Raw genomic sequence first — 22,141 nt, forward strand, 5'->3', positions numbered from 1 at the left:
TGTTTAAAGGCTTCTGCTGCATCCATCCTCCATAAATTATCTACCTTGCCTCTGAGTCCAGTTCTGCTTCTGCTCTCCACAATATTCTGTGCCAAGGAGTTACAGAATTTAGTAAAAAATGTAAAAAAATATTAATTTGTTTTAGTTTTGGGTTTTGGCTGGTAGATCATTCCATTGGTTGGTGATACTTCTATTAGGAGAAGCAGGACATTGGGCAGGAGGGTGGGGATCAGAGCTACGTGCACTATTTAAAATGTATATGTATCACAAGTGTATATATTTGTATAATACTTTCCAGTTTTGCTAGTTTCTTAATGATTTCTAGTATTTTATTCACCTTCCTGACCCCTGCTGGGCTTTAAACAGACACATCAGAAAACTGCCTGGAAAAAATGTTAAGAAATGTCTCTCTCAAGTGGTAATAGTTGTTTATCTCTAAGCAAAACTCTTTTTGTTCCCTGACTAAAGTTACTTCTAAAAAGAGTCACAAATGGTCTCACTTTAAACAATCTGTGTTGGCCTTTCTGCACCCAACCTACACCACTGCTCACTCAAAGGCCCTTTTTCCACCAACTGTCCACTGGATGCCAGTGTTGAGACACGGAAATACAACTGAGCCAAGTGTTTCATGAAAATAGGGTACTTGAATTTATTAAAAAATCATAAACTATTATATCGTAACTATTTTCCAAGAAGCTACTGGAGTATTCAATTGCATATTAATTTAAGCAATATTTCACACTTCAGCTTTCAGACAGATGAGCTCCTCCAAGCTCTCTAAGCTGCTATAAATACTATGCATTTGTGACTAACTGCTTTTCAGCAACACCTTAGATATTCCTGGTTTTTGTATTAGGCCTACTGACATAGGTAGAATATTACTAATTAATTACTGTAGGTGATTTGTGTGAAAACAGGATATGTTTGTAAAGGGAAGAGGATACACTACATCACTGTGGCTTAAATGTTAAGTCACCAATACTACTCTGTACATCTCGGAGGCTTTTCCAGGGCCTTTTTAAAAAGTATCATTACCATAATTGAAACAGTTATAACTATAAAGCTTTTTAAGTATAGATAAGGCTTTAAAAAACATTTATAAAGGGGTCTCATAGTTGCCTGGATTCTGAATATGGAGTCTTGTGCTCATACTGTCACAAGATTTATAACCAGAAATGGAAGAATATAAGAACAGGAACAGAAAAAACCTGAGACTTACACAATGCTTAACTATCCTTTTAATGAAACGAATTCTGTTTAGAAGGGGGAAAAAATGGTCACAAAAATCATCTCTTCCGGAGGTGTATGAGAGAGGGGCAAATAGAATCGAAACAAAAATGAGCAATTTTTTAACAGTTATAAAAATAGCCTCTGTTATAATTTATATTCAATTTTGGCTCAAGACTGCATGTCAAATTTTAAAAGTTTTATGGTATTAACAACTGGTCGGTTTGGTGTTTATAATGTGTGCAGTAGAGATTTTCAGGCCCTCAGGCTATTATCACCCTGCAAAAATCAGTGTTATTTATCAATGTAGGCAATTGTGAGTATTGATCTTCTCATTAATGGAAGCCTACAAATTCAGGAACTCGGGTCAAATCTTGGTTTTGAAAGATCACACTTTATAATATTTAACAGTTGTTGGCCAGGACTATTTGCTATGGGTAACCATAACACTGTCTTTCCAAATACCACTATTATTCAACCCAATCCAAAGCCAATACATGTTTCCCTTTAGTCTGCAACTGTGTTCATGGAGTGTGCAACAGTGGAATTACAGGGGATGGAAGATGCACTTGCTTGTCTGGATACAAAGGTCTCAGCTGTGATCAGCGTAAGTAGATTGCTTTCTACATAAAATAAAATCAACACCTCTGATACGGTTAGAATTGGCCAGGCCAAACATAAAAGTAGTCTCAGGTTAGTCACTCTAGAGCAACCAAACATATACCACCCCTCAAACCCATAACCATCACCACCACTTCAATCACCAGAATAATGACAACAGCAGTGGGATTGATGGTCCCTAGATCAAGGGTACTTTGAACTGGTATAATGCAGGACACAAGGTCTCCTGACACAGTACACAGACACAGCTTAACCTGTCACCCTCTGTCCATCAGCAATAGCTGAATGCGAGGCCTTGCGGTGCCCTGCAAACTCCAGATGCACTGCCTCAAGTGAGGATGGAGGACAACTGCAATGCACATGTCTGCCCAACTACCACAAGGACGGTACACAATGTGAACGTGAGTAATTTTCACATCCACCGAGTTCTTTGGGTACAACATCATTAATTTTATAGTTGGCATATTGAGCGCACTTTTGAAGCAAATTTCGCCATTCTCTTGACTTAATTGTTCTTGGGTTCATACCCCAAAGCAGTCCCAGGTGAACAAACTGGGTTCCTTCTGGATGAAGCTAAACCCTAAAATGTGCTCCAGAAGTACATCATTCCAACTGCTAGCAAGTTTCAGTCCATGCAACTAGACTAAAGCTAGTAAACTCCCTCAAAATATGTAGTGTGGAAACTGGGTGCTTACAAATCCTCTCCTATCATGTCACCATACTTGCTAAAGTTCAACCTCATAGTTTGCTTCCATAAAAATTAGCAACATCAATCAAAGGCTTATATTTATTGAATAGCCATCATGTGGCAGCTCAGCTTCATCACTAAGTATAAACCCTACAGATAAGCTCATTTTAGCTTTCTTTTTCATTTTTTATGAAACAAAAGTAAGAGCATCTCAGCTAGAGGTAAAAGTCTACCTTAAAGTTGTTTTAGAGACTCCTCAACTTGCTGTTGAATGCTCAAATTAACTGTATTACAAGAGTCTCTACTCACATTACGTCTTACACCACTAGTTCTTTCTTCTAGACCAATTGTAATGAAGAAAGTGGTTACATTTGATGCTGGAAGCACTACTTAGTAAATGTCAGCTTGGGTCAGGTCAGAAATACAGTATTACTTATCCTCTCTGGAAATATTTACATTAAAGGATTCAACTCTCTTGGTCTTAACTATGGTGTAGTCCTTTCTGAGTAGGCTTGGACAGCATCCAAAAGCAAGACATTAGAAAGTCACTCTTCAGGGAATGTGAGGTTCTTCTAGTAGGCAGCGTAGACAAGCAAGAGAAAAAAAATTGCAGAAATCGTCAGATAAGGAAGACGCTAGTATCACTACCTCTCTTGGGTTTTGCTTTGATGCAGCCTGCCTGGATGTTGCTCCCCTGTCCCAGTGCCTTTGGATACTGGGGTCACCTGTGGCTTAAGCCAGTGTCTTTTACATTTGACTGGCTGGGAATCAGAGAACAAGCAGCTCTGGTGCTGCTAAGACATAAGTGAGGATAACAGTAACTGCCCCAGACTCAGCTTGGAGGTGGCATTGCTTATGGGCTACTTGAGCACGTGAATGTGTGTACGTGCGTGATTTCACATTGGAACAAGAGAAGGCTTGAAATAGTGAAGCTGAGCATTGCCAGCTCTCTCAGCCCAAGCTGAGGGGGAAGAAAGGGAAGAGGAGAGGAGAACACAGGGAGCAGCAGCACCTTTTAGGTGAGTCCAGGACCTGCCACCTTCTATCTACAATGTGCACGTGACCATATCCTAAACCAGACACAAGATGTGAGAAGATGCTCTCCAAGTACTGCTGGACTATGAACAAGGTCCAACAATGCCACTGCCTTGAAAAAAAGGCCCACAGAAATAACTATTGAGCTTCCAGTCCAGTCCAGCCCTGAAACTACAGCAGTGTGGAAGACATGACTAAAGTACTTGCTGGCCAGTTTTCCATAGAGCTGAACGGATAACATTATGTTGTTTAATTACCGGAAAGAAAACAGCAAAGGCCTATTGTATTGAGAAATATTTTCCAACTGATATAATACATGCTTAAAGCTTGTATGGACCTCATATCACCCACCTGACCTTCTCTGGTTAAAGCTGAACAGGGAACAGGGAAATAGTTGTGATATTTTAATGAGCACATTACATGTTTTAATCTGTTTATAACTCAATTTGCCAAGTTAGTATAAACACATTCCTCCCTCCTATCTTCATGCCGCCACGATACTTCAGACTTGGCTGTTATGAAGAGTTTAGTCTACTCAGGCTTCTTTTGGCATGAAGGTGCTCACAAAAATCCTTGCCTTCAATTTGAGAACTGTAGATAATAATTCATTTACTTTACTTTTTTTTCCACAAGCTATCAACCCATGCTCCAAAAAGGTCTGCGATCCTAACGCCTACTGCATTTACTTCGGACCAAATCGGCATGAATGTAGCTGTCGAGAAGGTTACAGAGGGGATGGTCAAGTCTGCTTACCTATAGACCCTTGCCAAGCTACATATGGGAATTGCCCTGCACAGTCCACCATTTGCATATATGACGGTCCAGGAAAGGTTAGTGTTGAATGGGTGCCCCAGATGTTTCCCATGTCAACTGCATAAGAAGAAATAATGCTTTCTCTACAAAAAGCAGCCATGAAGGTAGGGGAACAGGCCTCAGGGAGACCAAATGCTACTCCTAGCTTTAGCATAAGCCCTGTCATTGAGCAGGAGTCCCTTTACCTCCCTTCTCAATGTACGTATCTCATGTTTCCCCCTCTGAAAATGGGAATGGCAATAGTGTTCTTTTTCCTATAATATTCTGTCTGAGATGCCTCCCTGAAATGGAGGCACTGAAACAAAGCTTCTATCAGTTAAATTTTGTTTCTCTGACCACAGGGGTCTTGTAGGACCAGTAGGTTCCTTACCCAGATACCACAGATACATGCCTAAAATTAGTGTATTTAGCAAACAAGTAATCTGGGTCTTTGAGGATAATCAATGAAAGGTCCTGTATAAAAGCTGCATATTATTCATGCTGTTGGAAATTGACTTAGATTTCTGTGTGCAGAACTCCCACCACCAAGAAAATGAGACTTCAGAAGACCATGCCTGTTTTGCCTGAACACCCTGAAGAGCCAAAGAGGGACTCAGTCATCCAGGGTCATCCTGCAGCTCACAGTCATATAAGTCGCTCCTCTCAGGGGTGTCACAGTGAGCTGCATGTGGCTGGCACACGCAGGCTGGTGTGTACAATGGCAGTGCTGACAGACCTCACTAGCTAATAGCATACTTTGGCACTCATTTTGGGAGGCAGAGGGCTGTGAGAACAGAGGTAAAAAACTTGACCTAGCTACACTGATTTTACATGTTCTCTGGTCAGAGATGTGACTATGAAGGACTTTATCTGAAGGAAATTTATCTAAGAGCTAGTAGTTTTCCAGAGTTGAGAAAATCTAGAAGGGAATTATATAAATATGGATAATCTGAACTCACCAGGTGATTAACTAAGGCTTTGGAAACTCATTGTCTTTAAACCCTAGTTCCAGAAGGTATGCTGAAATCCACAATTTGTGCACGTCTAATTTTTCTCTTCCCTCTCCCATCCTTCTGATTTAGTCCCACTGTGAATGCAAGGAGCACTATACAAACTTTGTACCTGGGAAAGGATGCAGCATGACAGACATCTGTGAAACAAACAACACCTGCCATAAAAATGCTAAATGCTCCATGGCTGCACCAGGACAGATTACGTGAGTATTTCTGCTCATTAAAGCTTTCTCACAGTTTTTCACTCCTCCCTCTAGTAAACAGGCTGCTAAAAAAAAAAAAAAATCCAGTGGATTAACACCTGGAAGTTATCATTAATGGTTTCTTCATGAAGGACAAATTACAAGATTTAATGGGGTTAGGGTCAGCCAGTTAGCATAGTGTTTGATTTCATCAGTCCAATTGCTAATACCTACTAAGTTGGGGGGTTTTCCCTGTTTTGGGTTTTTTTTTTTGTTTGTTTGTTTGGTTTTTTTTGTTTTTTTTTTTTAATTGCACTGAGAGGTCATTTCTACACCAGCAAATAAAAAGGACGAAGACCTCTTCTCTGTTCCTCAGGGCAAGCAGCATGGTCTGGCTCACTGGCTCACAGCTAAAGTCTCTTCTTCTTCCAAAACCTCTTGGCAGCGGTCCCTGGCACACGCTATTCCACAGCACTGCCTATGAGAATGCTACTTGGCAGGGGCCAGAAACATGCCAGGCAGTAGGCTAAAAATTAATCAGCATTAATTATCTTGCGACAGCAGTGGAGCCCTGCTCTTTTTAGTATACTAATACAGATACAGCTAGGGAATCTGACCCCCATGCTGTGAAAACAACACCAACTTCGGCAGATTCCTCAAAGCCTCGAGTCAAGCACGTGAGAAACTGCAAAACCTCTGGCAGAGTTCGTTTTCCTGTACAGAAATTTGCTGCACAGATGTTAGGAGAAAAGTCAGTTTTACTACTAAACTTAACAAAGCTATTTTAAACCAAAGAATTTGGATTACATGTTTCTATAGCCTAGTGATAGCTAGTACTGGGTTTAAAGATATGTCCCTGAAATGTTAATTTTCAGGAGCTGAGAGTTTGAATGTGAAAGACAAGACAGGCCATTAGTTGTAAATTGTGAACAAATTATCGTATAGATCCATAGACAGAAAGCACTCACCCTGGAGAGAATTCTTACCGCCAGTTCTTGCTTCATCATGCAGCTTTCTTACAGTTTAATATCAACATCACTTCTGTGTAAGCTATTGTGCATTTCAAACGAGTTTATCTGGAATATCCCCTAGTTAATTTATAGAGCCTACTATACTACGCAAACTACACTTAGTATAAGTATACACTAAGTATACTATACTACTATACTGAACAGCATTAGTTGAAAGTTTAAAATAAAATTCCACAACACATAAATCAGAATTTATCTTTCCTAATTTGTTTCACTGTTCCAATTTAATTTTCAACAGCTAAGGAAGTTTTGAGATTTTAGAATGGGAAAATTAAAAATTTATGACTGGGGGAGGGAAACAAGCAATCTAGATACTTTGCACATCATTCATTCAATGACCTTTAATGCCAAAAACAAATACAGAAGAAAAGTGTGATTCAAATCAAACTAAAATAGTAGTTTGGAGAAAAAAAAAAAAAAAACCCATGAAACTATACTGAATAGTTTCCAACTAAGGAAAATCCACGTATGAAAGAGGAACTTTGCAAAGAAAAACATCAATTGATAAATGTGGGCACAGTAAATTGTTTCTGATAAGTGACAGTTATGGCATTTTGGCTGCATCCCAGATTTTAAATATATCTGGGAGGGCTTTTTTCGGTAGGTTTTTTTCCTTCTAACATAACGTTGTAACAGAGGCCACAAACCTGTGTTGCTTGCTTTCTTTTGTTTTGCTTTCGGTTTTATTGAAGACACAGTTGTGCTGTTAGCTTTCCCCATATAGAATCTCTTCTACTTTCTCCAGAATCAAATGATTTGTACAAGAATAAATCTCTTATAAGGACAAAGATGTAGAAAAGACAAACTTTTAGTTTGTGAACATAACACAGCAGCCAGCCTCCTGGAAATTCAAGATTGGCTGAGTTTTCTATTCCTGTCTAGATATTTCCTGAGTGAGTGCTGACACTTTCTATGGCATTGCTTCAGCACAGGAATTATGTTCAGCATTGCCCAGAAGTGACAAAGCTTCCACTGGTGCAGAATTACACTGCATGTTAAACCATAACCCCGCTGGTTTTCAAGAAAAACTGGCTTTCCCTCAACTAAACTCAATTGTTTTCTTTTTTAATTTCTTATTTTCACTCTGATTCTGTCTTCAGTGTTAGAAATTAGTAGCTTCATAAACCAAATTCTATTATACAAGTTTCAGGTGAAATGGAGAAGGAAAGCTAAGCTCCCCTTTTCCAAAGAGATACAATTCTTTTTCCCTTCTTGAGTAAACTGAAGCAGTGACGGTTCCTGTCTTTTTCAGTCCTGCCTATACGGTCCATGCAGCATATCATCGAACAACAAGAAAACATCAAACAACAAAGTTTAAATAGTCCAGCAGGGTTCCTTGTAAAGCTATTTCTATTTAGAGGCACTCAGCCCTTACAGTACTCAGTGCATTCAAAGCAAAAACTATACAACCATATGCAGTATGAGTTGCAAACCAGACCCTTCAGAGAAAGCTAAGACAAAACTGTTCCGGTCAGTCACCCAGTCGGTCCTTCCCGAGCCTGGCCACACAGAGTAAATTACACCATTGGAAGGAGTGAGGGGACAGACAGGTTGAAGGGTTCAAATTCCATGCAAGAGGTGCTAATCTGTAATTGGCTTTCCTTTGACAGCCAAATCCAAACTGTGTAACTGGATGTCCACTCAGTTTTAAGCAATGTTGTCCTTAGAAAAGACATTTCAAACTACATAGGTATTTCTGCAGTGCACTATCCTTAACCACCTGCTTCTTCATGACCATTTACTGAAAGAGAGAGAGGTTTATTTTGAAACCTTGATCTGATTTGTACAATATTTTAAGGGTAATTTCTTTTTTCTACTAAACTATTCCTCTGCTCCTTTGAAGCCTCAGGTTTTTTTCCTCTTTGCTCAGAAGTGAAGGGGGCTATGTATATCAGTACAGCAATATTTACCCCACTAGAAGAAAGAGGTCAGCCCCCAAAAAAGGAGCTGCTCCTCTCTCCCAGATCAAATTCCTTCATCTAGGCACCACAGTTGTATCCTCTACCCAAGAGATCTTAAAAAGAAGAGGGCTCACCATCAGAGTTGCATCCTAAAAATTTAAGATGCTTTTGGACTTCTATTTTTACCCAGAACCAGAAGGAGTCAGAGCTTGAGCCTTCTGTCCAAAACCCCAGCACCTCTCTGAGTCTATATGCAGCTCCCTAGACTGCAGGGACTGCAGGGATTTTCAAGTAAGATTGCTGTCATCGGGGAAATGACTACGGTAGAGACCGTACGTGGGAAACAGGAGATGATCTGGCATCATGTTGATACTACCATGGGGTATGAATAGCAGATGTGTGTTTGTAACAACCAGCACATGCAAATGATTAGGTCATTAGTTATATAAAGAACATTTTGCTTGCATGGAGTAATGTTCTTTCTCTAATGATGCCTTTAGAAAAAAACATTCAGAGAGATGAATCTTTATGGATAAGTCTTATATGAATACTGAACATGCTGGAGACTTAATTAGGAAAGACACTATTAAAAACCAACATTTGTCAATGCATACCATATAGCTGTTTAACCTCCTAAATATAGTTAGGGTTTCTTTCTGTGTGCACTACACATTGACAAGTGCCTGCTTTAATTTTAGCACTGAAGATGAATAAATGATTGAGCTGACACCACCAGCCAGTCTCCCAGGAGTAACCAAGCAGGGGCTGATTTTCTGAAGAGTGCAACAGAAAAAGCTAAGATTGGCAAAACCAGCAGGCATCAATGGTCCCTCACATTGAGGCAGGCTTAAAGAGTCCAGATTTTTTAGCAAGTACTAACCACCTCTCCGTGTGAATAGTCAGGTTGACACAAGATCAAGGTACATGCAGGTCCTAGTTGCTCTTTGAAATTCACAACTGTTTGGACCTGTCAGCACCTAATAGCAAGCATCTGTCAATCATATTGACAACAGTTTCTTCCCCACCTCTCTTGCGATGCTGAGTTCTTTCACAGCCATAAGATTCAGTTTTCATGAGGCATGTTTCCTCCCTCATAGGACACAAAGTGTCAGACTGGCACTTGGGGTTCTTCTTCCATAAATTTCCTTTAGATTTTGCTTTAGCTCCAATACACTAATTCATATGCAGCCCATTGCATGGCAGTGAGGACACTAAGCCCTCCTCAAGGCATTGACTGTCACTCTCATGGGCACCATGAACTGAGCCTGCTTTGGACACGTGTAGGACTGGGTCAACCATACATCACTGACACCTCTCATGGGCTAGAATCCCCAGGTGACAGCCAGCATGTTACAACTGAAATGCTATTTTCAGTACAGAGACAGCAGAAGCATAAAGTATACATTTGAAAAAGATAATATAGAACCAGTATCATTGCCCAAAATGGTTATGTTACTTAAAGGCCAGTGTAAAAAACAACCACTTTGCTTCATTGAAAGGACTGACACCCCTGCCTGCCTTTTTCCAACAGTGCCATACAGTTATCACAAGGATTGATGAGCTGCCATCATCCCCTTCACACACAACTACCATCAATCCTGTCGAGTCCCACACAGTGAGCCAGGGCTTCACACAGCCGCCTCCCAGCCACGAGGGTGGCATCCCACACATTCATGCCATGGCCTCTCCTTGCCCACAGGCATGCAGGCTCAGTGGCTTTCTAGGCTCCAGCAACCACAATATCTGGGGACCAGGGGCTGCAGCGCATCCAGGAGTGTTACACAGGCCCTGTTCAAAGAGGTTCTGCAAGAGACACCGCTGCCTCCTGCCCTAACTGACAGAAGGACATCATATCAGGCAAGCAGCCTGCAGGCTGCCCTACCCACTGACATACTTTGCAGCATATAGAAGCAAAGATTAAACTAAAATGCATTGATGCTTCCTGAAAACAGGTTCAGAGAAGCAATATAGGTAACACCTACAGCTGGTTTAACGAGAGCCTCGCTGACACCACAGGGCATCAACACACAACTAAAATGACAATCCCTTCACAGGTGTACATGCCAGGGGGGATCCGTGGGGAATGGATTTGTGTGCTACGGAAACATCATAGAGCGCCTCCAAGACCTGAATGCCGAAGTGGGAGGACGGTGGCAAGGCAAGCTGACATCTGCCTTATCACTCATGGGTAAGTGACCACATGCAAGCAGAGTCAGATCCTGCTGAGTGGGTTGATCTTGCCCTGTCTTCACCCGATACCTCCAGTTGCAGGAAGGTACCGCTAACAGCATGACACAGAGCACATGCTACTCACCACAGACTCCCTCTAACCACCTAAAGCTGCCTTTCCTCAGCGTGCTGTGTAATCTGCAAGAATTTCCAAGCAGAGGTGCTAAACGCATTCCCACAACCCCTCATCACATCACATCATTTGGTATCACCAGTGGGTTTTGCCCAATAGTGGATAAATGGGATCATCCTACCACCTCTCTCTCCCTGCCCTCATTGATTGGGATAATTGAGATTTGATCTAGAATGACACACAGGAAGTCTGCCGAAAACATCAGGATTCCAACTGGGTCCCTCTTACCCAGTCCCTGGTCATCAGCAGTGGCATTGCTTTCACCAGGAAAGAGAGAGACAGAGGGAAGAGACTGTTCCCATCCATTGTCACCACTACCCTCAGGACCCCCCACCAGAGCACCTCAGCCACAGCTCAGGGGTCTCCAGGTTTCCAAATTGTCTGCAGAAGTGAAGGGCAGCCCCCACCAGGGCTCACAGCTTCCAGCCTTTCACAGTATCACAGCTCCATCATGAAGAGAACAGCATAATTGCCTTCATCATCTTCTGGTGCAACGCCCAACATGCTGGGCACCATCATTTGTTAACAACAATCCAGACTTTATGTTCGTTGATTAAGTTTTGGACACAAACGTGCCATTCAATTTACTAGCCAGAACCTACACAGGCACATTAACCTCAGAGGTTATATTCCAATACATTCACTCCACATTAATGTCTTTCAAAAACTAAGAATATATAGCAGAATAATCTGCATTGTTTTGTAAAATAACATGTTAATTTTGAAATATGTTCTCTGGTACAACATACTTAACAACTGTAGAGATTTTTTTTTAGTTCTGATTTTATGCCTCTGGAAAGGCTTAAAATATTGAGTTGAATATTAGAAATATTTAATGCCTTCAGCTGTAGAATCAGTGGTCTCATACTGCTGTCTTGGAAACAGAAATACCATCTGGGTAGCAAATGAACTTTATTTAACTTACAGTGCATATGCTTTTATTACCAGCTATGTGCTTGCTGATATTTGCACTACCAGCAGGCTATCAGCAGTACATCCCTCTCCCCATGAAGACTGAATTGATTTATAGCAGGAGGCCATCTTCCTGTAAAGACAAAAGATACAACTCCAAAGAAACACTGTTTTCATGTCCATCACTCTGGTCTGCATGCCACAGAATCTGGGCTGCCAGAAGTATTCTGAATGTTTTGCCTCATCCTATGTCAAATATGCAGCAGCACCTGGATATCACATCCCACCTACCTCTCATCTTTCAATAACTTGGAATCTTAAATTAATATTTAATAATCACAGATAATATTCTTTCTTATTCTGCCTTTGGATATTCGGCATCAAGTACACAATCCCTTCCTCCAACAAGCTTATCAACATGTATTTCTTTTTTTTTATTCCCTCTCTCCTTATAAGAAAACGTCTATGAATGGCCACTGAGTACTCTGGGACCATTTACCGTGCTCGTACCAACAAACAAGGGACTCAAAGGTACAAATGTAAGTAAATGACAGAGGGGGCTTTAAATAGCAGGCGATTTAGCTCCTTCAGAAATCTAATCTGTGTTAAAAGTGTTTTGATTCAATAAAAGAATTTTTGCTCTAGTACACTTCTGGATACATTCAAATCTAGGGGCCAGAGATTGTCTTTTTTCTACTTGAAAGAAAAGCAAAATAATTTGGCAAGTCAGTGTAGAATGCTGTCATGCCTCAAGTAAGTTTTGGATTGTTTTACATGTGTATGCTCAAGGGTTTTTCACTTAGTTGAGACAGGGGCTGAATTAAGATCTGAATTTTCAGCAGGGAGGCCTCCAAGTCACCCTTTACATAAGGGTGATAAAAAATTATAGCTTTAGTTAAAAAAAAAAAAAAAAAAATAGCTGATATGCAAGTGGTCAACATCCATTACCTTCCACCGAAGTCAGGACAACTCTGGAGGCACCTGCTGCCCTTGCAAAGATGTAAAAGGGTGATCCAACCTGAACTCATACTAAGAGAGGCCTCCACTTAGTTCAGACCCAATCACTGCACTTTATAGAAAACATAATCTCAGAATGTAACAAATGGAGTGAAATAAGCATTCACCATAAGAATTTAGGTTTTTTTAGATGAAGCCTGTATTGAAATATATCTCTTTTTCTGCTCTTCTAGATAAAGGATCTTCTGAATAATAAACAGAAAGCACAGTACTTTGTGAAACTCCATATAATTGCTGGTCAACTGAATACCAATAGCTTGAATGATACTAATGTAATATATACTTTGACTGGAAAGTCAGGAGAGATAACAAAGGGAGAAAAGGTAAGCAGCTTTTCAGCCTACCTCAGCAAAAGTACTACTCTCTGTTCACTCGACAAAGAACATGAAATGTCTTTCCACAGCAAGATGTCAGGTTGCAGATAGCTGCGGGATTATGAAATACCACGGGGTGGCCATGCATTACAAGGACTTCAAGTGAAATGTGAAACTTCACCAGCATCAAAGTTCCCATTAAAATCAGTGAAAAAAAAAAAAAAAAAATTGCCTTTAGAGGTGCATCACCTCTAAAGGGAGGAAGGGGGCAGGGGGATGCGGAATTAAGAGAGCCTAGGTGAAGAGGGGGCATGGCGAGAGAAAAGCACAGATTTTATAGAATCATAGAATCATTATGGTTGGAAAAGACCTTCAAGATCATTAAGTCTAACCATCAACCCAACACCACCGTGCCCACTAAATCATGTCCTGAAGTGCCATGTCTACATGTTTTTTGAACACCTCCAGGGATGGTGACTCCAGCACTTCCCTGGGCAGCCTGTTCCAATGTTTGACAACCCTTTCTGTGAAGAAATCTTTCCTAATATCCAATCTAAACCTCTCCTGGTGCAACTTGTAGCTTCAGTAAATAAATTTTTCCTAATACCCAATCTAAACTGGAAACCTGTGTGTAGTGCTCACACAGAGCAAGCACTGCAGATCCCACCTCCCAGTGAGCATTGGCATCTTTTGAATGACACAAAAAATTAAAGTCTTCAGCCTAAATAAAATGCACATGGCAATCCATCATGAAAAACACGGGGTAAAGTTCATCACTTGCCCATTTTATTTCATGTCAGAAAACATCAGGGCAGTCTGATCCCTGGCCACAGTTTTACTTGGCTAGCCCTTGGCTAGCAGCCAACACAGCCGTTCAACCACTTCCCCTCCACCTCCAGGGTACAGGAGAGAGGATTTGGGGGAGCAAGGATGAGGAGGCTTGTAGGTTGATTAATAGAAATAAAAGAAAACTTAAAATAATACTAATATTGAAAGAGTAGTGATAATGAAAATAATAATAGTAACAAAATATACCAGTGAGTCATACACAGTGCAGTTGCACACCACTCACCGACCAAGCCCAGCCCATTCCCAGATAACGATCCCAGAGGAGTGACAATCCCGAACTGAAACCACAGTCCCAGAAGAATAGGAGCCCAAGCAAAAGTCAGAGAGGGCCAAAAGAGGAAGAACCCCTCACTAATGCACATGACATGATATGGAATATCCCATTGGCATATCCAAATACCAGTTTAGCTTATTAATTTAAGTATTCCTCACCCTTTTAGTTGTTGTGCTTATAAACTAATAAAACATGAAGTCCTTCACTTCCAGTGACAAAAATGCAAACACTGTGTCTCATAACAAATCCCATGCTGAAAGCAAAACACAGCACTATTCTAGCTACTGAAAAGACAACCAACTCCATTCCAGCTAAAAACCAGGACATCCCAGAGTTTAAAAAAATTTGTTCTCTACAGCATATATACTAGATTTTATGATCTTATTATCATAAGATAATATCTTATGATATTATTATATTATTATTATATCTTATCTTATGAATTATTGCTCTTGGTCCACTAAATGTCTGTTAATGTGAAGGCTGAAATCAATTTGTTCTCTACAGCATATATATTAGATTTTATGATCTAGAATTATTGCTCTTGGTCCATTAAATGTCTGTTAATGTGAAGGCTGAAATCAAATAGTTCTCATGTTTTTTAGTAGATCAGTGGCATTTGAGAAAAGATCTTTTTTATTTCTTTAATGAGTACGCACTCCATTTGCAACAGGAAAATATCATTGCTGTCCGAGGCCTGTTTCCTGCAGGTTTCAGTACAGTGCAGAATCAGCAACATTTTGTTGTTTTAAATACACATATAATATAAGGAAATGGGCTGCAGTCCCTTACGATTATGGGAGTTGACCCTTTCAGTACAATCACATTTTAAATCATTTCCTGTCAGACTTCTATTACTAGCAGTCAACAGAGCCCTTTTAGGGACACTGCCCTCCCTACAGGGCCTATCCCTGCTTCTCTTCAGAACTTTGCTGTCCTGGAACAAAATAACATGGTCCTGATGCAAAGTCAGGATTTTTTCCATTTCCTTGATAAGGACTGGAAGCAACCTTTAGCCTCCGCTGATTTAAATGGCCCAGGTGTTACCAGTGGAAGGGAGTGCTAGACTTTATTCAACACTCATACTCTGTCTGTTGTCATTGCATAATAAAGAGCTCAATATCCAATGCTTGGCTTCTTTCAGGATAATCAATTAAGAATTAGAATCCAAGGAGGAAGGAGGAAAGGAAAACTTTTAGAGGGAAATATTATTGCTTCCAATGGGATTCTGCACATTATTGACAAAGCCATGGACAACGTGGAGCCAACATTTGAAAGCAGCAAAGAGGTGAGCTGTAAGCTATATACATGCAATGACAGACTTGCTTTTAAAATAGTTTCACATTAATTGAATGCACAAAGAAGGATGACTGACAGCAGCTAGACAAACTCTACTGCACTGTTGTGCATCAGCTCAGAGAAGCAACACTCAAAGTGAAAGACATTGACGCAGTTTGCACAGCAAGCAGACAATTGCTCTTCTGCCAAGCTGGTCCACGGAGGATTTGTTTGTACTCACTGCATTTCAGTGGTTCCTTGGGAAACTGGCAGTCGTAATCAGTGCACCTCACTGAGTTCCGGAACATATTAAAAAGAGGGACATCTGGACAGATATCAGGCAAGACTTGTATTCAAAGCAGAAATCCCTCACTGCAAAAGGCTAATAAAAAACCTGATATTTTTGGATGCTTTGGGGTTCTTGGTGCCCTATTTAGTGTACTTCCTTGAGAGTTCACTTCTTATATGGTGTTTTTGCAAATATTTTATTTCTCTGCCCTTTCTCATTGGGAATGAAGAGATAATAACACTTTCCCTATACACACACTGTTTGTATGTTCTGTTACTACACAGTATTTCAGGACAATGAGAAATTGTAACTATAAGTCAGTATAGGACCAGGACAAAAGTGCTACCCTCTTGGCCATTTCCAGACACTACCAGTCACCAAAAAACAAGGAAACCCAAATGTATTCCATTTGTAATAACCAAGACGCATACAGTAATTCAAAACAGGTTTTATAAGAATTGGTATTTATAGTCCTTGCTCCCAACTAAAATAAATCTTGCTTTCATCTTATTTCAGGAAACCATAATGTCAGTACTTCAAGGTAATGAAAGATACAGCCAATTTACATCTTTGATAGAGGTAAGGATCCAGGAAAACTATTCCATAAAGCTATTTTCAGATGTTCTTCAATATTAATATATAATTTCACTTTTATTTTTAAACCAAAACAGAAAACTGGCCTGGGAATGGACTTACAGGAAGACAACATACCTTACACAGTCTTTGTTCCAAGTAATGAGGCTCTGAGTAATATGAAAGCTGAGGCTCTGGATTACCTCCTTTCTACAGAGGTATAGTATTTCTGTAATGTGAATCTTTCTTAGATAGTAGATATACACGTAGATGTATAGGTAGATGCATACACACATCATTCATCTAGTTTAGTGTTCATCTAAACTAAGTTCCTGTGATCAAGGCTTAAGCCATCTCTAATGATTAAAGAACAATGTAACACTTAAAGAGGAATGGGATTTGGGATCTCCCATCCTATGAAGCGACACCAATCCCTGACACCAGGTCCTCGTTCCTCTGTTCTTACCGTGCCCGTGTAGCCTGGATAACCACGTGGCAAAGCCCTAAAGCCTCTCCTGGGAGGTGTCACCCCTGGCAGGGACAGGCAGAGGGTGCAGATGCCACAGGGCAGGTTGCGTGCCATGAGCTGAGCACCACCATCGATCCAGAGGTTTCTGGTGCACCAGCTGATGATGCTGTTCTCATCCCTATGTTCTCTCACAGTCCAGGTTGGGTTTGTGTGACTCATTTTGGGTTAAAACAGCCTCTTTTCTGCTTTGGCAGGGTTCATGGAAGCTGCTGGAACTGGTCCGATACCACATTGTCTCCAATACTGAGGTGAGCACGGTTGCTTTACTGACCCAGGGCTGCAAGAACATTCTCAAACCCTGTGCCACTCTGAAGGCAGAGTTTTTTCCAGGAAAAACCTCCACTCAGTGTTGCTCAGCAAGGCTGCAAAGGACAGCTATGTGTCTGCCCTTACTAAGGGTAGTCACACAAAGGTCACTAACAGAAATCACAAACCTTTCACCTCCGTGTCACTAACCAAAATAAAATCCTGGTAGGAGGCGTGAACTTGAACCTTGAACCATGGCAAATGAAAACTACGTTGTGTCACACTAACGTGTTACATGCCAGTCACTATTTCCACTTTAAAATACACCTTTTGGTGATGGGGATATATATGTGTGTACATATATACACACACACATTGACATCCTGAACCTAAGTCCCACTACCTTAGCCCACTGCAGAGCAAGAACCACTGTCAGGGGTTACTGTCATCTTGGCAGGGCTGCAAGAAAGAGTAGCACTGTCTGAGCCAATTGTGCTAAGATTAGTCTTCAGTTTATCAGACAGGTAGTTTTGTCCTCCTCTGAGTAAGCTCCCTGTTTTTCCCTCCTTTTTCTACTGGAAACAAAGAGCAGAACCCAGTAACACCACCAGCAACTACAGCTAGATGAGACTGAAGTTCATCCCCATCCCAGCTGCAGGGAAGGAAGGATGTGCTTGCATCTTTAGCAAAAGGCCCCACTCACAGTGTCCAAGGCAGAGGTTGCTCCCAGCACAGAGCAGGATCACAGGGAGCAGAGGCATGAGACCCATGTGCCCCTTCATGAGATATCAGCACTGACACTTCCGCAATGGTCTAAGGATGCAAACAGGGCTATTTTTAGGGAGAGGTGATAACTTAGACTGGTTGCTATAATTAGGAGAAAAAAATAATATCCTTTCAGGGGAAAAGCTCTTCAGACACAGCATCCAGCAATCCCAATCAAAGTTTAGACATTACAACTTCATTACACAACCAGGTTAGTCAATGCAAGGCTGCCCATCTAGCCAAAGAAAAGCCGACAGGGTCATTCCCTCACCCTGAAGAGAAAGGTGACCTTTCTTGAGAAATCTATGTGGATTTGAAGAGAGTAATGATATTTCATGTCTTTCAATCAATTTATATTCATTTCAGCTAGAGGTTGCCAGCCTTGTCTCCATAGAGCACATCAGAAGCATGGCAAAGCAGTTCATTTACTTTAACAGGACCAGCACTGTAAGTCAAAGGCAGCTCTCACCTGCTAACGGCACACTCTGATCTAGGCAACTGTTTGCATGCAGGGGAATAAAAAAGGGAGGAGGGGGACATTACCAAAAGAATTTCTTGCTATAATGAGGCAGAATTTTTCAACTTGCCACTCCTACCTACTGTTACAAAGTATTATAAAGTTAGTATTACAAAGGATGCAGAGCAAATGACTGGTATATAAGGACAGCCTGCCGTTTCTTTTTTCTTATGGTTAGCCCCAGTCTAGGAATGAACCACATTTATGCTCTGCCTAGTTTAAAAAAAAAAATATATATATATCTATATAAAATATTTTCAATAATTCTGTTACATATTTTGGTTATTTTAAACATTTCTCAGTGCACACATAGATATTCTTTTATTTCCTTTAATATTATAGTCTCCGATACTGATGAACCTAGTTAACACTTTTTTAAAGGTGTTTATTTGTCAGCACTTTTGCTAAGCCAAACTTATCTGATATGTTGAACTCTCTTCTGTTCTTTGTATATTTTAGGCAAATATGAACATTCTAGAGAAGAGATGCGCCTATGAAAATGCTTGTAAAGGCAGAGTAGTTGCATAAGTAAATGCAGAAAGACATTTTTTTTTCCTCCTGTGAATTTGGATAGATCGCATTCTCTCTCACTTTCCCCCATTTGTCAGAGAGAGGATCAAAGCATGCTTATGCCCACTGAAATCGGTGCCTGAAGTCATCAGTAGCCTTCCCATTTTGGCCAGTCTTTTAGCCACCAGTTCCACAAGATAACAGTGCAGATTAAGAGGAAAACTTTAGATATCGCTGTTGTAGACCAATATCCAAGAAAATGAGCAACATATGCATGCTTCTTGCATAAAAAAAGCTTCATAAAAATAGATAGCAATTAAAAAGAAGTATGACTAGAAATTCTTGAAATTAAATTATCAGAAATTGGGAAGCTATGAAAAAATTATTATTCATAATAATTTATTTTTTCATAGGGACAAGTCTTGGTGAGCGGAGAAGAAATGGAAGAAACAGATATTGTTGCAAAAAATGGTCGCATTTATACTCTTGCAGGAGTCCTTATTCCACCCACAATTGTTCCAATTCTACCACATCGGTGTGACAATACAAGAAGTCAAGTCACAATGGTAAGAGAATCACAACAAATCAATAGTTCTCAACTGCTCCGTATAATGTGCTCCCATTTCCTTTTGGCTTCTTTCTCTTATACTGTCCATAAAAAGAGGGATATTTTGGAAATTAATATGCCAATGACATACAGCCACCTGGCTAGCAGTACTGCACAAACACAGTTAACATGCAAACAGGGAACTCATGAGCATGTCCTCTACACCACTTTAATGCATCTGGTTCTTGCTCTAGCCCTTTTAAATACATTGCCTCTCCAGTTAAGCATTTTCTTCCACTGCCTGAATGCCACCTGTGCATCAGAGTACACAGTAAGCAGTATCAGGTTCTCAGGGAAGCTACTTCAGATCAGTATTTTCATTTTTACTAAACATGCAGAAAGTTTAAATATTAACATCGTAATTTATTTTATATTAGTCTATTAGAAATACATTTTTCTTTTTTAGGAGTCACAACTTCTCCTAGCCCTGCTTTTTTCCACTTTTCTTCAAATCGGGAATTACGAAACCATTTCTTATTTCAAAGGGTGGATTTCAACATACCTTGTCCGGTTTGGTTACACAGTACAGACCTTTACACTCTGTAACATTCAGATACTATTTCTGGTAAGAACACCAAGTGTCAGACCAAGCTTTTAGCTCGCAGTAAGCATGGCTCCAATGAGCTATTACTGGACCATGTTCAAGCACGTATCTGGGCCAGTAACAGTTCCGGTACAGTCACGTAAAACATTTACTGTCTTAACTTACAACAGTCCAGGACCACAGCCTTGAAAGAGGTTCCCAGCAGAGCTGGACAACATCAACATTTAATGAAGAGAACACAAGAGCTGGCACTAAAGAGCTACTACCTCTGGCAGTAACTACAAAGTGCCGTATGTGTAATATAATCAGAAACCAGGCAGAGCGCTGAGCCACAGACTCCAATACAAAAAGCAATCAACACCTTGCAAACACAAATTACACTCCAAACTACGTCTGACGTCAATCCTAAAGCAACACTATGAAAAATTATATAAAGACAAAGCAAATATCATCTGTCACAAAAATTACTCTCCAAACTGAAGACAGGAACTTTTGTCAGCTTTGAAAGCTTCATGCATACTTTGATGTATAGTTTAATATCCAAGGCTTTAAGCAGAGCACTGTTTCCAAGGAAAATACCAGAGGAACAGTGATTTTGCTGTTCTTACTTTCATCACTCTTGGAATACAAGAGCAATGCCACCTTGTAAATACTACTTGTGGTACCAGTGAAAAGTGACAAACCTTGTAAGAACTGGCAGTTTTACACACCTGCAAGAATTGTACGTCCTTAAAGATGAAAATGTTACGCTAAGACATACACATCCATGTAACTGTACCTGAATGCTGGTAATAACTGCAGGACCCAATGTCTTCCTCCACCTCTTCCCAGAGGTCATCACTCCCACAGTAGGCTTGGTGGAAGGGAATATACGTCTATGCTTCAGACACGAGTGCAAAGACAGTATCTTAATCTACTGCTGAAAATGGGCAGATTGGACCTTGCGTGGACATGCAGATACATTTCCCTGTCCCCCCTCTGCAGTGTGGCAGAGGGAAGAGACAGGACACCTGTCTTCCTGTCCTCAGGAAAAGGAGGGAGCAGGTACACATCAATGGTTGAGACCATCCCAGATGGAGAAAGGGAGCAAATGGGTGACACTGAGTGGCGCTGAGCAGCTGGGAGAGCAATTCCAACAGCAGGAAAATCTTTCTACAGTCAGCCAGATTTTTAAGTTCCAAAGGAACAAAGAGGCACTTGTAGGGATTTCAGAAACACAAAGAAACTAAGACCCTAAGTCAACTTCAGCCATAACTACACAGCTTATTAAAGAGCTCTTATAATGCCCAAATGTATTTGCCAAAATACATCTGACTCACAGACCTTTAAAATATAGTAGTGGCATTCGTACCTCAGCTATTTGATGCCCAAATGCTTTTGTAAGTCTGATCTTTTATTCTTTTAAGTGCTGTACAGCACGAGGGACTACTAAATCCAAACACCTGATTCTTTCCTCACAGCTCCAGTGATAAGTCTGTGGGGAAAATACCATAATTCAGGTTCATGGTCACTTGTCCAAAGACTATAAAACACAGTGAAGTAACACACCTGATGCCAGCTCTAGGATTTATTCTGACTTAGTGGAAACACAAGATACTAGCAGTCATGAGCAACACAGCTTTGACAAACTCCATATCCATGTATTGAAAGGTTCAATCTCTCTGAAGTTATTGCACGTTGAGCTTGTTGGATGACTCACCTTTAAAACTTCCACTGAAGTTTATATATCCTCAGTGCTGTAATTGCCAGTCTCTGTCACCACCTCCTGGTGATAAATTAGCTAGTGGGGAAAGGCAACCAAAAGGTGAAGACATAAAAATACCTATATACTGCATTATGGAGTACAGGATCTATGACATGGAAGCAAGTAATATTTTTCTCTTCACTGCTTATATACAAGAAGAATTTCTGTTCACACCATCTATATATGAGACTCAAGTAAACTGTGGTCTTCCTAGGAAGAAAGAAAAAATGTTCTCATAAACGCTAAGTGTGCAGACTGCACTAGACCCTCAGACAATATTAGTTAATACATTGGTTTAGCAAAGGATACCAGTGCATTCCT

At 40.5% G+C, this 22,141-nt stretch overlaps 1 protein-coding gene across 1 annotated transcript in view; it reads left to right on the plus strand.

The window, feature by feature from the left end:
- STAB2 (stabilin 2) overlaps positions 1 to 22,141 on the plus strand; it is a gene marked incomplete at its 5' end in the record, with an annotated part of 86,960 nt that overhangs the window by 11,304 nt on the left and 53,515 nt on the right. The window contains 13 exons of the mRNA XM_029087300.1: positions 1,739 to 1,834; positions 2,124 to 2,249; positions 4,205 to 4,401; positions 5,446 to 5,579; positions 10,545 to 10,678; positions 12,221 to 12,303; positions 12,955 to 13,104; positions 15,363 to 15,506; positions 16,302 to 16,364; positions 16,457 to 16,576; positions 17,082 to 17,135; positions 18,265 to 18,345; positions 19,339 to 19,491. Of these exons, the coding sequence (XP_028943133.1) occupies positions 1,739 to 1,834; positions 2,124 to 2,249; positions 4,205 to 4,401; positions 5,446 to 5,579; positions 10,545 to 10,678; positions 12,221 to 12,303; positions 12,955 to 13,104; positions 15,363 to 15,506; positions 16,302 to 16,364; positions 16,457 to 16,576; positions 17,082 to 17,135; positions 18,265 to 18,345; positions 19,339 to 19,491 (1,535 nt within the window). The remainder of the gene's footprint in view (positions 1 to 1,738; positions 1,835 to 2,123; positions 2,250 to 4,204; positions 4,402 to 5,445; positions 5,580 to 10,544; positions 10,679 to 12,220; positions 12,304 to 12,954; positions 13,105 to 15,362; positions 15,507 to 16,301; positions 16,365 to 16,456; positions 16,577 to 17,081; positions 17,136 to 18,264; positions 18,346 to 19,338; positions 19,492 to 22,141) is intronic.

This window comes from Antrostomus carolinensis, unplaced genomic scaffold (assembly GCF_000700745.2).
Source record: "Antrostomus carolinensis isolate BGI_N321 unplaced genomic scaffold, ASM70074v2 scaffold12061, whole genome shotgun sequence".
NCBI lineage: Eukaryota > Metazoa > Chordata > Aves > Caprimulgiformes > Caprimulgidae > Antrostomus > Antrostomus carolinensis.